We start from the raw sequence: 17,317 nt of genomic DNA, 5'->3' as shown, positions 1-17,317 counted from the left end.
ATATTTTAGAAAAGGATGTGGTAACAGCTGGAAAGGCAGAGATCAAATCACCACTTCCCTATTGTCATGTTTCTGTACTGAGCCGCTTTATCAGGTTTACTCATAAACAGCTTATCTTGATTTTTAGGTGCTTAAGACCCAATGATTTTTTTATGCCTAGGAATAATCAGGGAAGCAGGAAAGAGGAGAGGCCAATGACAGCTTATTTGTGGTTATGAAATACTACAGAGGGAAAAGCCCTGGCTGGAAACGTTCAACCCAAGCCTTTATTCCCCACACCCGAGGGAATGTTAAATCAAGAGAACTCTTTCCGAGGCTCCCACTGTGTGAGTTTGGATCTCAGGGGTTTCCCCTCTGCGTGCAGTGGGATCCAGGGAATGTGCCTGCTCTGCCCCCATGACTGATCTGTGCTCTTTAACTGCTGCAGAAAATATGCAAAAGCACTTGAGCTCGTTTAGAAAAGTTGGGGTGTTTACAGGAAAGTGAAAATTGAGCTTGAAAGAGTAATTACCCTTCTTTTCACTTTCACATTAATGACTATGCAGAAGAGCTTTTTAAATATGTCCATATGTGGGTTTTAAGCATTCATTCCCCATCAGTATTTCACCTTTCTCCTTAAGTGATTTCTGTATTCCTGCTAACCAGCAATCATTTTGCCTGAATCTCGTTTCCTCATAATAGCAAACCCATCAATCTCTGCTTTATTAAAGAGGGAAGCAAGCTTGGGAGCCAGAGCACTCCGATTTGATAAAAGATGTTATGCAAACCATTGATTTCAATTTACAGCAATATCCACTTCTTCCATTATTAACAACTTGGAATTACTAAGACTGAATAATTAACATGTATTCCTGATGATGGATTATTCCAAAGGCAGCAAGAGCCCAGATGAAATCCTCCTGCAGCCCAGCGAGGCATCTGCCCGTTGGATGTTCCCCAGGGGAGCAGTGGGAAATGGCACGAGGGAAACACTCCCAAAAGTGATTTCAGAGCCAAAGTTCCTCTCCCAAATGTGCCAGGGGGAGTTCCTGCCCTGCTGGGCTCTGCTCAGACCTGGTGGTGACCACTTCTGCCCAGGGATGCCACCACCCTCAGGACAGGGTGGGAAATGTGGATTTACAACTCTCAAAGGTGGAACACCCCCAGGCAATGTCTGGAGAGATGTCTGGCTCATTTCTGCACTCCTCTGGTGTTTCCAGAGCTTGTTTGGGTGAGTAAAACTCAACATCTCTATGTGCCAGGAGTTTCTAATCCCTTTTAGCTTTTCTCCAGATCGGGAGAGCTCAGTGAGATAAAGTGCAAAAAGCCTGGGATGTGGTTTAGTGCATAAAAGGTGGCCCCAGGGTCAGTGAAGGTAACACAGAATAACAGTTCCATTTTTCAATTACCTGAGCAGCCTCACAGCACTAATCCTGGGTGTCCAACACTGGCTCTGTAGGCTGAGAAGAAATTTCCCTGCTGAATTAGTGTCAAGTGTTGCTTTTAATGCCACTTTACGTCCAGCCACACTTGATAACAGGAAAAACCCCGTTCTCACCTGTGTGATGTGAAGTCACACAAGCAGGTTTAGGATGCAGTTTATTCAGGATATATCGTTAGAAATAGCTTTAGGGAAAAATAACTCAAAATTTTGTAGTAAATCAGGTTAATGAGGAATTTATTGCATGCTGGGTGTTACCTTCTGCTTTGCAAGCTCTGAAAACAAAAAAAAAAAAAGAAAAAGAAAAAGAAAAACCAAACACTTTCTTTGATACAGCAAATTATTTGTAGAAATGAAGATTTAAAATATGGCTGACATTGTGGGGGGGATTTTATGTTATTCTTCCTTTTTCTTTTCTTGCTCTTCGTTAACTGAAAGAAATTATTATCTCAGAGTAGGGGAAAATTAGGCACTTGGAAAGAAAAATATTTCCTTTCCCTAACTCTGGAAAAATTACTAAGTAAAAAGCCAGACAGTTTTGTGTTTTGTAGCACGGAATGAAGAGAGAAAAAGGCAAAACATTATGTAGATTTTGAAACTGAAGCTGTAAAAGACTTGTCTTGAGGAAAGTTTGAACCCATTAGTCCTTGTCACATCACATCAGGAACTGTAGTGACAAAGAGTGATGGGTTCAGAATGGAAAAGGGGAAATTGAGGTTACAGGTAAGAAAAAATCCTTCCCTGTGAGGGTGGGGAAGGGCTGGGGTGGAATTCCCAGAGCAGCTGTGGCTGCCCCGTCCCTGCAGTGTCCCTGGACAGGGCTTGGGGCCTCCTGGGATAGCAGAAGGTGTGGAATGAGATGAGTTTTAAAGTCCCTTCCAACCCAAACCATTCTGTGATTTTATGATACTAAAACTTTTGGAAAAAAAAAAATGTCCTGGCCATGTGTGGCTTATATATGTATTAGTGTGATAAAAATATATTGTAGTTTAGGCTTTCACAAAATATTAAAATAGAGCCTGTGTAGTGTTTGCTTTTGCAGGATACTTTTATTTTTGTAACTAACTGACAATAGTGAGAATAACTTAAATAAGTTTGTAGAAATAGCTAAAACTGTCTGTATGATTAGACAACACTGAAAGAACCACACAGATAACATTAAAAGAAAGGATGTGAAAAAGACTTCTACCACTGACTTTGCCACTGTCAATAATTCCCCATTTGTAGTTGTGAAGAAATGGCACAGACATTGTAAGGAAATAACATATAAATTGTGAGAAAATTATATACACAACTCCCAAAACACAAATCTGCGTTATTGCATGAGGGGTCAGGAGTCAAACAAAACTAAAGAATTCCCAGAACACGTGAAAGAACTCAAAGGAATATTTGAATATGTATAACCTTCATAAATATGCATCTGATCAGTGCAATGAAAAAATATATAAGGAAAGTTGTTTTAACTCACTGGTATGATCTGGGCAGTTTGCCGAGCACCCCAACTGTACTGTAATTTTGAAAAATTTTAAGGAGTGAGTCCTGTTTCTCCCACTTTTGTCTCTGGTTCCCCCCAGTTCAAGTGAGGGCTTCGGCATCGCGGAGAAGATCGTGCTGCTCTCCTTCATCTCCGCCGTCATCCTGATGGCCATCCTGGGCAACCTGCTGGTCATGGTGGCCGTGTGCCGGGACAGGCAGCTCAGGTGAGCCCCCCTGGGACACAGCCCCTCCTCATTCTGCAGGACAAGCTGATCTGTGGTTAGCATTAATCCAGTGATAAATAAAATTCCAGCTGGCTCCATAAACCAGTGTGGGCTGACTGGCAGAGGTTCCAGCCTGTGACAACTCTCCTGAAATATGAGCATGTGGCTGGCTCAGAGCCTGGGGCTGTAGGGACCAGAGCAATGGCTGTGTAGCACTGGGAGGTTTTGAATGGCCTGTAAAAGCTGCTCAGGAGCAATCAAACAGGCTGTTCGGCTGATGGAACAACGGGATCTGTCATGGGTTGAGTCCCAGATGCACGAACATCGTGGTGTTGAGATGGCAACCTGCTGGTCATGATGGCCAACAAAACTGGGGAACCTGATGGTCATGATGGCCAACCAGACTGGGCAACCTGCTGGTCATGATGGCCAGCTAAACTGGGAAACCTGCTGGTCATGATGGCCAGCTAAACTGGGAAACCTGCTGGTGTTGATGGCAAACTAAACTGGGCAACCTGCTGGCCATGGTGGCCAACCAAACTGGGCAACCTGCTGGTTGTGGTGGCCAACCAAACTGGGCAACCTGCTGGCCATGGTGGCCAACCAAACTGGGCAACCTGCTGGTTGTGGTGGCCAACCAGACTGGGCAACCTGCTGGTCATGGTGGCCAACCAGACTGGGCAACCTGCTGGTCATGATGGCCAGCTAAACTGGGAAACCTGCTGGTGTTGATGGCAAACTAAACTGGGCAACCTGCTGGTGTTGATGGCAAACTAAACTGGGCAACCTGCTGGTCATGATGGCCAGCTAAACTGGGAAACCTGCTGGTGTTGATGGCAAACTAAACTGGGCAACCTGCTGGTCATGGTGGCCCTGTGCCTGGACGGGCAGCTCAGGTGAGCCCACCCAGGGGACACAGCCCCTCCTGACGAGCTGAGGGCAGGAGCTGCCCCTGCCTTGCAGGCCCTCCCTGCCCTCGGCTCATCCCGCAGCACTGGCACCGTTTAAATTCCCATCCTCATCTTTTTAGCATTCTCGGTGTAGAAAACCAGACAAATCAGGGAAAAGCACAGCTAAGCAGCAATTCCCAGCTTGGCCTCTGGCCCTTTTCCGTCTCAGATTTCCCCATGAGCTCATCAGCAGCACACAGACCAAGGTCTGGTTGTGGTTGTGCAGCACCAGCACAACTTAGCAAATGCTGTCCATGATTTGAGGGGGTCACAGGCACAATTCCTGTCTCAAGGCTGCTGCTAACCCTGGGAATTGTCAGCCCAGCCTCAGGAGCAGAGAGAGAGAGATTTAACAGCCTCTATTCATGTGCTGCGTGGGATTTTTAATGGATTTAATTCTATTTTATTGTTGTGATTTAAAAAGTACTCTTCAAGTTAAAATTACAGCTTCAGTCTAGATTATTCTCAGTGCTTTCTGGAAGGATTTTCTCCATTTACAAGTTAAAATAAAATCCCCTTCTTCCACCCCAGAGTCTCCAGTGCAAGCTGTGAGGCTGAGCCACCTGCAGAGGCCTGTTAGCATCCATTTGCCTCCTCTGGGTGAGCAGAAAGATCTGTTTAGGCCAGGAAAATGGTGGATATTTAGCTTTAAAAACCAGGAGCAAGCCAGGGGTGACCATATAAAGTGAGGAGTGTGTTAGAGAGGAGCTTTTAGTGCAACAGAGCAGATGAAACCCACATTCAAGCTGGAATCTCTGTCCATGTGGGGAGGCTGCTGCACTGAACCCACCCTGATTTTGTGATCTGCCTTGCAGGAAAATCAAGACCAACTATTTCATCGTTTCCCTGGCCTTTGCTGACCTGCTGGTGTCGGTGCTGGTGATGCCCTTTGGAGCCATGGAGCTGGTTCAGGACAACTGGATCTACGGAGAGATGTTCTGCCTGGTGCGCACCTCCCTGGACGTGCTGCTGACCACGGCGTCCATCCTGCACCTCTGCTGCATCTCCCTGGACAGGTACGAGCTGCACGGGGCACTGCTGGACGGCTCTGCTGAGCTCTGGGCTGTCCTGAGCTGCCAGAGGGCAGAGATGGACCTGCTGGGAATGGCAGAGCAGTAAATCCCTCCCAGGGGATGATTTCGGAGAGAATCCTGATGAGGGCAGAGAAATTTGGAGTGGGATGAGATTTTTGGGGAGGGCCTGGGTTGTTGTGTGCACAGCTCTGTTGGCAGCACTGGCCAGGTGTGGTTCTGTTCCTCCTTTGGGGTAAAGACACCTCGAATGTGTGCAGAGGTGGGAGCTGAGCTGGGGCATTGTGAACAGGGATTGTTCCAGCAGAGAGGTTCCTGGGATGAGGGGAACAGCCTCAAACTGCACCAGGGCAGGCTCAGGGTGGGCACAGCAGCAATGTCCCCATGGAAAGGGAGCTCAGGCCTTGGAGCTGCCCAGGGAGCTTTGGAGAGCCCATCCCTGGAGGTGTCACCTGGATGTGACAAGGTGGGCATTGGGCACAGGTCTTCTCCAGCCTAAATTTCCTGGGAGATCGTAGAAACTTTCCTTTCTTTCAAACTTTTCTTGCCACCTAAAAGTAAAGCCCAAAGCCTCAATAATTTATGGTGAGCAATTCTGTTTGACTGCTGTCTGCAGATTTTTGGGTAAATGGCAGAACTTCCATATGAGTTTTTCACAAGATAAACACTCAGTAGAAAACATTTTGGCTATTCTGATAATATTTTAGAGGGGTTTTTTTTGTGGTTTTTTTTTGAGTTCTGTGTGGAGATTTCAATCCTTTGAAAACCCTGTTACTTCGTATTGCTAACAGGGCCAAAATAACCATAATTATTCTTGTTATTGTGACAACTGATATTTAAATACGTGGCATTTCAGTACCTTGAGAGTGTGAGCGCAGCCAGACTTCAAAAAAAAAGTTGCTTAACTTCTGTACTGATGGGCAGCAGTGCTGTGGGGAGGGAGGCAGGGCAGCAGCACAGGCAGTTTTTTATCCAGAAAGAAGCTGACATCCAACAGCCACAGCTCCTGTCCTTATCTGCAAGTTTAGATGGCTGGAACACAAATGGGAAGCTCGTTATCTTCAAACCATTGACAAATTGCCGCTCTGAGCCAATTACCAGGAAAGCAGATGTTGGGCACCGTGCTCTGGACACGACCTTGCTCTCTGAAATGCTGGAGTTTGATTCTCCAGGCTCTTAATTAAATAGAGAGGGTTGTGGAGAGAAGGGAAAATGGGATTTCAGCCCCAGATCTGCAGCAGGGGATGAGGAACCTCCTGAGTGAGGGCACAGAAAGGAGGTTCCCCCTTTCCCTGCCCTCCTGGAGACCCCCATGTGCAGAGCTCCTGCCCCATCTGTCCCCAACATCCTGGGACAGCCTGGGCTTGGAGCTGATGCTTCAGGGACACCCCTCCACCTGAGCCCTTGGCATTAACTTGAATTTCTGTGACATTTTTTAGTTGGTTTGGGGTTGGTTTTTTCCACAGCGAGGACTGATTGAGAGCAGTGTGAAGGGGCCAGAACAGATGAGGAGAAGGTGGTGGATGACCCCAAAAGGACAGAGCAGGAGGATGAATGAGAGGTTTTTGTGGAGGGAGGGATGACTCAGCCCAGCATCGATCCTCCCTGGGCTGCAAGGGCAGCACTGCTTCCTTCCCAGGACTTAATTCCATTTTTCCAGCTGTTTGCTCTTGTGTGCATTCAGAATTTATGGGAGTGTGCTGCTTCTAGCTGGTAGTTTTTCTGTGATCTATTTCCTGCCTTCTGTTTTATTTCAGGGCATGCAGGTGTGAGTTTTAAGGGGTTTTTTAAGAAAACTGGGTGGTTAATCTGATCCTAGAGACTCAGTTTGAAAGTCATTCCCTTCAAGATATTCACAAAGTGTTACTTGAAAAGACTTTTATCTGATAAAGTCTTGTAGCTATTTCCACTGCTGCCTCTGGAAAAGAAGGAAACAAGCTCTGAGGCTTGAATTCTCAAAGGCATTGGAGAAAATCTGGAGAAATCACCATATAATAAACTGATTTTAGTGCTCAGACTCAGGGAGAAAAGTACTGCAGCCAGCCTCTGCCAGTCTCAGCTGGAAAAGGGATTTTTCCAAGGTAGCAAAGGTATCTCAGGGCTCACTGAATCCAAAGTTTGCTGCCACTGCCTGAAGCTTCTTCATAATCTCTTTGATATTCTAATATATTAGAGAGATTTAGCCTTGAAATATTTGTTTATTGCATGTTTTATGCATACATGTCCATTCTTTGTGCCAGTGCAATAAAAAATAATTGCACTGCAGATGAACAGACCCAGAAGCTCTGACGGAGTCTCCAAATACAGCGGACCTGTCAGGAGAGGCAATTTTCTCCTCCAATATTTGCAGTCCAATTTGCAATGCAATTACTTCCCAAAGTCTTTGGGGGCTGGGGAAAACAACAGAGAAGCAAACAGGTCCCAGATGTCTGCGGGTTTGGGTTTGGATGCACATCTGGCACCTCTTTGTGCAGCTGGAGCATCCTCTCCCTGCCCCTGCCCCGTCCTGGCTGTCCCAGCTCCCCCAGGGCTGTGTCCCTGTGGCTGCTCTGTTTGCTGGAGTGTTTCAGACACCTGCACACCACAAAGCAGCCCTGAGCATGTCCTTTGATCCCAAAGTGATCCTGCACTCGGGCACAGCCCAAAATCCCTGCTAAGCCCGGGCTAAAGCACGGCAGATGCACCCGGAGAGTGACAGCTGCTCCTCGTGCTGTTTGCAAACATTAATTAACGTTAATGGCCAGCAAATTAGCTGAGCCCCGTGGGAGAGGTGATGCTGTAAAGCCTCCCGAGCCCTGTGGTGACATCCTGTGACAGCAGCCCTGTCCCTGTGCCAGGGCACAGAGCGTGGGGGATGCGGGTGGGCACTGCCCTGCTCCCGGTGCTCCAGCCCAGCATTCCTGCTCGGCCCCTTCCCGTGGATCACAGACGGGCACGGGGCACTGCCTGGTGCCCAGAGGATGCCCAGGCTGTGGCTGGGAGCACAGGGTGTTTGCCCAGGCTGGAGGGAGCTGCTGTGCCCTGCAGTGGGACATCCCCGGCTGCCCAGAGCCACGGGGAGGTGTTAGTGGGGAGAGTGATTAAACTTTGCCTAGCTGGCAGTAATTAACGGCTACAGCCTGATTAAATGCCCCAAATTCCAGGTGGACAGCTCAGGCAGGGACAGCTGGGCTGTCCCCACGGCTCTGAGAGGTGACACAGCTGTGGGGCTGTCTCTGCCAGGCAGGACCCCAGCCCAGGCACAGCAGAACGCAGCTCTGACAGCACTGAGGAAAATCCCAGAGCAGATGGCCACGGCACGGGCTGAGGCACGCTCTGCCCTTTACTCACCTTTGCAAACCCTCCAGAAATATTTCATTCATTTTGCCACCCTTGCTGCCAATATCCCTCCACACCCCTCAGCCTCACGGGCACCATCAGGAGCCCCCTCTCTCTCCATTTGGCAACATATATTTGTTTGTGTTGCCTGCTAAATTTATCCAGCTCCAATTAACTGTTCTCTTTAGCATTTTTCTCAGTGTAATTATCTCAACACCAGCAGGCCGTTGTTTTTCTAATAAGAATTTAATTTTGTTAGATATAATCATTTTAGGACATTTTCTTTTTCTGGACCAATGATGCAGAACTTTGTTTTCTTTGGCACAACGAGACCCAAAGCTTATTTGCTCAGTGGGAAAAAGGAAAATAGAAAGAGCTGTTCTTTCCAAAAAAATGTTAAAATCTGGTTATACAGAGGCCAGAACCTGTTTTCACTGAAATATCAGCAACAGCAGTGTTGGATTAATTTCCCAAAGGCGCAAATAAATTGAAATTGTGGCTCCTTAGGTTCATCACTTGGTCAGGGCTCAGCTGGAGGCTCTGTCCCAGTCTGGATTCCCTGAGGGACAAGGACAAGGACAGTGACCTCCCACTGACACTTGCACCCTGACTTTGGGAGAGAGCCAGCAGCACCCACAGTTTTCCCATCCTTTTGCCTTCTTTTATCCAGTTTTCCCATCTTTTTGTCTTTTTTTTTCCAGTTTTCCCATCCTTTTTATGCTTTTTCCAGTTTTCCCATCCTTTTGTCTTCTTTTCCCCCCACTTTTTCTATCTTTTGCCTTCTTTTTTCCTCGATGATTTAAAGGGGGTGAAATATTACTCAGTGTGAGTGCTCAGTGAGTGTTCTGTGGCTCATCCTGGCCCCAGGATGATCCAACATATGCTCTGTACATCATTTTCCATATGCACATGACACCAAATGCTTTGAAGTGTGGGCCACCCCCAGAGGCAGGCTGTTAATAAGGCTGGGGGTGGATTTGTCTGTCTGTGAGAGCTGAAGAGCTCCTTGCAGGGTGGTGCCTGCAGGCTCCCGGCTCCAAACTGCACTGCAAACCAGGAGATGCTTGAATTTCTCTCCAGGGGCAGGGAATGGTGTCCTGCAGCTCAGTAATTCCATTTCTGCCGTGCCCAGGAGGCAGGAAGGAGCAGTGCTGTGGTCAGAGCCTCAGCGGGGCTGAGGCAGGAGCTGAGCACTCCAGGGCAGTTTTGCACAGCCAGGGGATTGAGAGGTGTTTGGATAAATCAAAAATTCCCTGCCAAGGCCCACAGCCCATTGTGCTGCTGGCAGGGAGATCCAGGAGCTGCAGAACTGTGGAACTGGTTCCCAGCTGGGACCTCCCAGTGCCTGGGGGAAGATGGAAAAAGAATGCCAGGACAAGGGAATGGCTTCCCGTTGCCAGAGGGCAGGGATAGATGGGATTTGGGAGGGAATTCCTCCCTGGGAGGGTGGGCAGGCCCTGGCACAGGGTGCCCAGAGCAGCTGGGGCTGCCCCTGGATCCCTGGCAGTGCCCAAGGCCAGGCTGGACAGGGCTGGGAGCACCTGGGACAGTGAAAGGTGTCCCTGCCATGGCAGGGGTGGAATTAAATGATCTTTAAGGTCCCTTCCCAAGTCCCTTCCTGTAGTTCAGAGGATTCCACACCTTCCCTGTGATTCTGTGATTTCTGCAGAGCCATAAGGCCAGAGAAATGATGGATTTCTTCTTTTCAGCCACCTGTGAAATGTTAGCACTCGATTCATTCCTGTGGCAAATGTCTGATAAGGAGAAGGAGAAGCATTATAATAACCTTTGCTTTGTTGGAAGAGCTGCGGCTCTGGGAAGGGATTCCTGTGTTTCCCCTTCAGTGGAGAATGTCATTGCAGAGGAGAGGAGGTTTCACACCAGCTGCTCTGCTGTAGGGAACAGGGAAGTGAACATTTGCGAGGAACTTGTCTGATAATAGAGAGAATTAATATTTAATTGGGCCTGGACATGGCATTAATCATGTGTATGTATTGCATTTTATGTTCATCCATCAGGCTGCCACAGCAGCACGTGACAGAATTCCTTGGGAGCCCAGGAAAACAGCTCTGCCTTGGGATGGAGCAGGAGTACAGAGCCTGTCTTTATTCCAGCCTCTGACTAAAACTATTGACAATCTCACAGATATAATTACTTTTCTCCCAGTGAATAAATAGCTGCTTAAATACATACATCAAACCTGCAGCTCCTGCCCCAGCTGTGACTTCCAGGCCTTCTGGTGGCACCCGCAGCTGTCTGATGTCTGATTGCTGGGATGGAAACCCTGAGGAGTGGCTGCTGTGCTCCTCTGCCTCCCTGCCCGCCACACAGCTGTCACCCACACCCTGCTCAGGGCACTTTGTCACCCAGAGCAGTGACAGGAGGAGCCCAGCTGGGCTGCCTGAGCACGGGGGAAGTTCTGGTAGCAGCGAAAGTGAAATAAAATAAAATCTTCTGACATGAAAGTGGAGGAAAATTGCCGCTGAATCACTGGGAGGGAAGAAATATGAGAGCTTAAGGTGTCATTTTTACAGGCATAATTTTTACTCTAATGGCCTTTAATAGCAGGAACAATTCAGTGTAATTCTTTCAGCTGCAGCAGGGAGAGGAGCAGAGAAATGTGATCACTCAAACTGCTGGCAAGAATTGTTTTCCTGCTGCACTTAATTATCAGTGTACAGTGGCTTTCTCTTCCTGTTTGCTTATCCAACTTGTCAAAGGCTAGCTGCTGTCTTGGCTGGTTTCATCCTCTCATTTATTGGATTTCTTCTTTTGCCCTTTCTGCAAAGAAATGGAGTCTCTCGTGCCTTGGCTTTGATGCCTTTGATGTCCAGCACTTCCAGTGGGTGACTTTGAGATAAGAAACAATGAAATAGTTTAAATTTATTTTTTAATACAGATCCTTTGTGTTGAGAGTCAGAGGAGCAGCTCTGAAGCTCCCTCTGTCCCAATAAACCTCCCCAAAATTGCTGCTGGAATTCCAAGGTCATTTCGTGGACAGGGATCAGCCCCAGGGGAGCTGGAGCTCCACCAGAGGAACATTTCACCTAAATGTGAAATGCTCTAAAAGAGCAGCTCCTGGCAAATCCCATTTTGTGGAAGTGCAGCTTTCCAGAGGAACAGGCTGATTTTTCATGCACGCAGGAAACCAGAGGAGAACAGAGGAATTATCAAATTGCAGGAGTTGAATGCCTGTTTCAGCGTTTTTCCCCTGTGACATTTTGAATCTTGTTTCAAAGAGACTTTTAAGAAATGTTTTCTTTTGACACTTTGATATTATTTCAAGCCTCTGTGTGGAATATATCATCTGATTTTATCAAAATACAGCAATTTGGTTGACTCCACATGACTTTAAAAAAAAAAAAGCCTTAGGAAAAAATGGAAATTCTTATATTTTTGTGCCTGTTTAGGACAAAGCTCTTGGTCCCACTCAAATCTTGATGAAATAAATGCACAACTCAAAGGGCAGCTCTTTAATACACACATGTGTGCTTGCTAATTTAATTCTTCTAATTCATGGTTCTGCTGCCCTTATAAAATTTTTTACAGAATCCAAAAATCTAAAGAGCAAAAAATATTTTATTGGAAATCTGAGACTGATTGTTGGGTCAGGACCAGGGAAAGTCTGCAACTGGATATTTGCTGATCTGGTCTTCTCAGAAATAAATGATAATTTTAGAGCCCACAAAGAATACATAAACACCAGTGAATAGAAAAAATCTGAACAGGTACACACAAAAACACCTTCTAACCAATGAACTGAGCGCCAGGAAAACTGCCAGCCAACTGGGGTTGAACACAAAGTCTGTGAACACTACAGAAAAAGGAGTTATGGAATAAAGAACTGGCTTTTCTGCATGAAGAATCTGCCTTCTGACCCCGTTTTTGCCCTGCAGGTACTATGCCATCTGCTGCCAGCCCCTGGTGTACAGGAACAAGATGACCCCGCTGCGCATCACGCTGATGCTGGGAGGCTGCTGGGTGATCCCGACCTTCATCTCCTTCCTCCCCATCATGCAGGGCTGGAACAGCATTGGCATCATTGATCTGGTGAGCAGCCAAGCAGGGACACCAATCCAGTGTGCTGGATGTTCTCTGAAAAGCCATTTTCAGGGAAAGGGGAAAAGAATGAGAAATTTCTTGTTGGCAGTGCAGAGGGGCTGCTGAGTTTCTGGAGGGGTCTTCAAGGGGGGTTGAGGTGGCTCTGTCCTGGAAGGACTGACACAGGGACAGGGGTGGCCTGGGAGAGGATTTTAGTCACATTCACTCCCAGTTCAGTGAGGAGTCCTTGGAAAAGAGGCCAAGCCCAGGTGGCCCCTGAACAGCTCAGGAGTCCTTGGTCCCCTCAGCCTTTGCAGCTCTCACTAAAATAAAAGGCAGGATTATTCTCTTGGTAGGAAAAGCAAGAGCTTGTAGTGCCAGGACAAGGGAGTGGCACGCTGCAGAGGGCAGGGTTAGATGGGATATTAGGAAAAAATCCTTCCCTGGAGGTGGTGAGGCCCTGGCACAGGCTGCCCATGGAGGTTGTGGATGTGTCCAAGGATGGCTGGATGGGGCTTGGAGCAGCCTGGTCTAGTGGAAGGTGTCCCTGCCCATGACAGGGGGTAACACAGGAGGATTTTTAAGGTCCCTCCATGTTGGAGTCCTGGACACTGAGAATTTTAGACTTTCTGTGCTGATAGACTCTGACAGTCAAGAAAGAACGACATTTGACCTGAGGCTGTAGACAAAGCTTCCTAAACTGATTGACAGCACTGAGGTTATGAACGTGTAGCTGACACCTCCCAAACCAACCCTGTTCTCTGATCCCTACTTCTTCCCTCCTTCCTTGCCTCACCCTCCCCTCCACACCCCAGATCCAGCAAAGGCAATTCAACAAGGCCTCCAACTCCACCTACTGCATCTTCATGGTGAACAAGCCCTACGCCATCACCTGCTCCGTGGTGGCCTTCTACATCCCCTTCCTGCTGATGGTGCTGGCCTACCACCGCATCTACGTGACGGCGCGGGCGCACGCGCGGCAGATCCGCCTGCTGCAGCGCGCGGGGAACCCGGCCGAGCCCCGCCAGGGCCCTCAGGAACCGCGGCCAGGCCCTCAGGAACCACGGCATGGCTCCCAGGAACCACGGCAGGGCCCTCAGGAACCACGGCAGGGTCATCAGGAACCACGGCATGGCTCCCAGGAACCACGGCAGGGTCATCAGGAACCACGGCCGGGCCCTCAGGAACCACGGCAGGGCCCTCAGGAGCTACAACCTGGCCCTAAGGAGCCATGGCAGCACCCCCAGGAGCCACGGCCTGGCCCCCAGGATCCACGGCCAGGCCCTCAGGAGCCACGGCAGCACGCCCCCGACCAGCACAGCAGCCACCGCATGAAAACCGAGACCAAAGCTGCCAAGACCCTGTGCATCATCATGGGCTGCTTCTGCCTCTGCTGGGCCCCCTTCTTCGTCACCAACATCGTGGATCCCTTCATTAACTACACGGTGCCCGGCAAGCTGTGGACGGCCTTCCTGTGGCTGGGCTACATCAACTCGGGCTTGAACCCTTTCCTCTACGCCTTCCTCAACAAGGCTTTCAGACGTGCCTTCCTCATCATCCTCTGCTGCGGCGACGAGCGCTACCGAAGGCCTTCCATCCTGGGCCAGACCGTGCCCTGCTCCACCACCACCATCAACGGCTCCACGCACGTGCTGAGGTGAGTCCGCCCTTGTTGGCGTTGTTGTGAGGGTCCCAGGATGGGGAAGAGATGATTCTGACTCCATGTTTCTTAGAAGGCTGATATATTATATTATATTAATTATATTATATTATATTACTAAAAAAATAGAGAAAAGGCTACATCAGAAGGCTAGACAAGAATGAGTAATAAAAACCTGTGACTGCCCAGAGAGTCCGACACAGGATTGGTCATTAAGTAAAAACAATTCACATGGAACCAACCAAAGATGCACCTGCCACATTCCAAAGCAGCAAAACTCAGCGAGAAGCAATCAGATAATATTGCTTTTCTTTTTTTCTGAGGCTTCTCATCTTCCCAGGAGAAGAAATCCTGGCGAGGGGATTTTTCATAAGATATCATGGTAACATGCCCTGATGCCTTCAGAGGCTGCCTAGAAGGCCACCCAGGCTACCGTGTTAAAGGAATAAAGCAGGGATTTATTGAAAGCCCTTCCCAGGACACACCCCGGGCAGTGCAGGAGCCCGGCCGTGGCTCCACCCCACAGGGACTCCTGGCCACGAGTTCTCACTCTTGGATCAGTTCTGCTCCATTCCCACACTGGGTTCAGTGTCCCATTCCAGCCCCAGGTGATGCAGTCCCACCCTCCCAGGCTGCTCTCCTCCATCCCCTGGTGCTGGCACTTTTTGGGCTGCAGCTGCAGCGGTGTCCTTGGTTCTGGGCTGGCAAAGGATTGTTCTGTGTGCCTGAGCTGTGAGGAGAGCTGCTGGCACTGGTGTGGAGTGCAGAGTTCTGCACCAGTGCAGTGCAGAGCTGGGAAATACCAAAGCTCAAACTGAAGGCATCAGCCCAGGCTGCCCAGAGCCTGCAGCCACCAGCAAGAGGAGTTTGTACAGGGTTGCTTTCATTTTGCAATGTCTTGGTGGAAGGCGCAGCAATTATTTATTAGAATTATCCCTGAAATTTATTAGAAAGGAACGGGGCAAAAGCAATCCTGAGGTGCTCAGACAGCCTGGGTTTGTAGGGAGCAGGTGTGAGCAGTTCCTGCAGAGGTGTGCCCAGGAAAGAGCTGGGAGAATGCAGAAGTTGTGCGTGAATTTTGGCATCGTTTGGTCTGAAGGGAGCAGCTTGACCCTGTGGATGCTGCCTGCTGCATCTCCTTTAGGAAAGGGACCAAAAGTTTCTGCAAATGGGGAGGTTGTGCCAGTGGGATTTTACAGCTGCTTTTTGTCCCCTGGCAGGGAGAGCAGTGGCAAGAGGGACAGGCCTTGTGCTGAACAAATGACAAAAGTTAGCACAATAATGAACTGTAAATAGCTGGGGATTTCTGGGTGTTCAGGGCTCTGTGCAACACCAGCCTGAAAAGAGCCTAAATCATCTGAAAAATGCTGTGCTCCCCTTGAAACATTGTTTGCATTTCTTCTGTCATGAGTAGATATTTATTCAACACAAACCAACAAACTCCTGCCTCCATGAATTATTGAACTCTTGTACAGCACAAGTGGATGGGGAGCCAGGTCAGCATTGCTGGAATTCCTGGATAAAACAAGGCGTGAAATTTTGCCACAGCAAAGAAGATGACTTTGGGTGAAATGTATTTGAGCAGTGATCAGAGCAGACGAACTCTGGAACACCTGGGCCAGGGAGGTCACTGCTGTGTTCCCATTTCCTCTCAGAAGTGCTCAGAGCACTGCATTGCTCTCTTCAGAGAAAGCTCTAGTGAGAGGTTTATTTACCACTCGTTTTCCAGCACGGAGAGGGCTTCTCCAGATGTCAACAGGATTTCTCCAAAGGAAAACACTTCCTGATTTTTCTCTTGAATGATCCAAGAGAAACAAAGCGGGAAAAAGCAGAAATAAGCACTTTGAGGGGGTTGGAACTGCAGTGAGCCCCAGGGCTCCCTGCTGCCTCTGGAACAGGAGTGCAGCACCTCAGGCTCCACTTTTTAGAGGTTTAACAGCTCCATGGATCCAGGGGAATAAAAATAAATCCCTGGTGGTAGGAAAGTGCTCAGAGCTGCTGTGGAGCAAAAGGATGAGTGATCACAGAATCCTGGAACCACAGAATGGTTTGTGTGGGTGTTTGAATGGTTTGTGCTGCTTTTTTTTGAGTGGTTTGTGCTGTTTTTTGAATGGTTTGTGCTGCTTTTTGAGTGATTTATGCTGTATTTTGAATGGTTTGTGCTGCTTTTTTTGAGTGGTTTGTGCTGTTTTTTGAATGGTTTGTGCTGCTTTTTGAGTGACTTGTGCTGTTTTTTGAATGGTTTGTGATGTTTTTTGAGTGATTTGTGCTGTTTTTTGAATGGTTTGTGATGTTTTTTGAGTGGTTTGTGCTGTTTTTTGAATGGTTTGTGCTGCTTTTTGAGTGACTTGTGCTGTTTTTTGAATGGTTTGTGATGTTTTTTGAGTGATTTATGCTTTTTTGAATGGTTTGTGATGTGTGGCTCTCAGGCAGGGCTCCCCCACAGCACAGGTGGTGCTGGGGGTGCAGCAGTGACCCCACCCCACCTGTGAGGGTGGGATTTCACGGGCTGCAGCTGTGGCTCAGCTCAGGAAATGCAGAGCTTGTCCCTCAGAGCTGCTCCTGGAGCACCCAGCAGGTCTCTCAGGATCTGGGCTGACAGGTAAAATATCTCCTGTTCTTTATCCTTCCCTGGGCACTCAGGCAGGTCAAGAGACCACGGAGCTCCCCAAGGCAGAGCAATGCACTCAGGGGTGGGAAAGGGTTAAAATTTCTGACTGCCTGGGAGTTTTCATGATCCTGCAAGATGAATGAGAGCTCTGACAGGTTCTGTCTCCTTCAGGACAAGTTCATGGGCCCCAGGTGGGTGTTTGGGGCTTGCCCTGCCCTCCTCTGTGTCCCCAGACTCCCTGTTTCACCCTGGGCTTGCATTGGGCATTTTTGGACATATTTTGGAGGCAACTGTGGAGTTTTTGTGCTGGTGGCACATCCAGAGCTTTGGGGTCCGAGTTGCCCCTTCTCCAGCAGTTCCTTTATTCATGGCACCATCAGGGAAGAACTTCCCCCCCTTGCCAAGGTGCACATTCCACTAAATTCTTATTTTGGAAATTCCTGAGCAAAAGCTCGAGAGGCACAGCAAATGATGAGCATCTAAAAATGGTGATTTCAGTGATATTTCATTCGTCTTGCCCAGGGCAGGGCAGCCAGAGGTTGCTCAAGATGTGTTTTCCACTGCAGAGGTTGCAGGCCAGGGATCA

The 17,317-nt window shown here is 48.5% G+C and overlaps 1 protein-coding gene across 4 annotated transcripts in view; it reads left to right on the top strand.

The window, feature by feature from the left end:
* Positions 1–17,317, top strand: part of HTR4 (5-hydroxytryptamine receptor 4) — a 67,474-nt gene that overhangs the window by 25,667 nt on the left and 24,490 nt on the right. For all 4 annotated transcript variants that reach the window (XR_010347289.1, XR_010347290.1, XM_064388059.1 and 1 more), the window contains exons 3-6: positions 2,995–3,120; positions 4,886–5,086; positions 12,316–12,469; positions 13,276–14,117. Coding sequence is in view for 2 of the 4 variants with exons in the window: in XM_064388059.1 (XP_064244129.1) it covers positions 2,995–3,120; positions 4,886–5,086; positions 12,316–12,469; positions 13,276–14,117 (1,323 nt within the window). In the remaining 2 variants the exon portion in view is untranslated. The remainder of the gene's footprint in view (positions 1–2,994; positions 3,121–4,885; positions 5,087–12,315; positions 12,470–13,275; positions 14,118–17,317) is intronic.

The sequence above is a fragment of the Passer domesticus genome, chromosome 13, assembly GCF_036417665.1.
Source record: "Passer domesticus isolate bPasDom1 chromosome 13, bPasDom1.hap1, whole genome shotgun sequence".
Taxonomy (NCBI): Eukaryota; Metazoa; Chordata; class Aves; order Passeriformes; family Passeridae; genus Passer; species Passer domesticus.
Note: the sequence above shows the minus strand (reverse complement) of the source record. Positions and strands in the feature narration are given on the sequence as shown.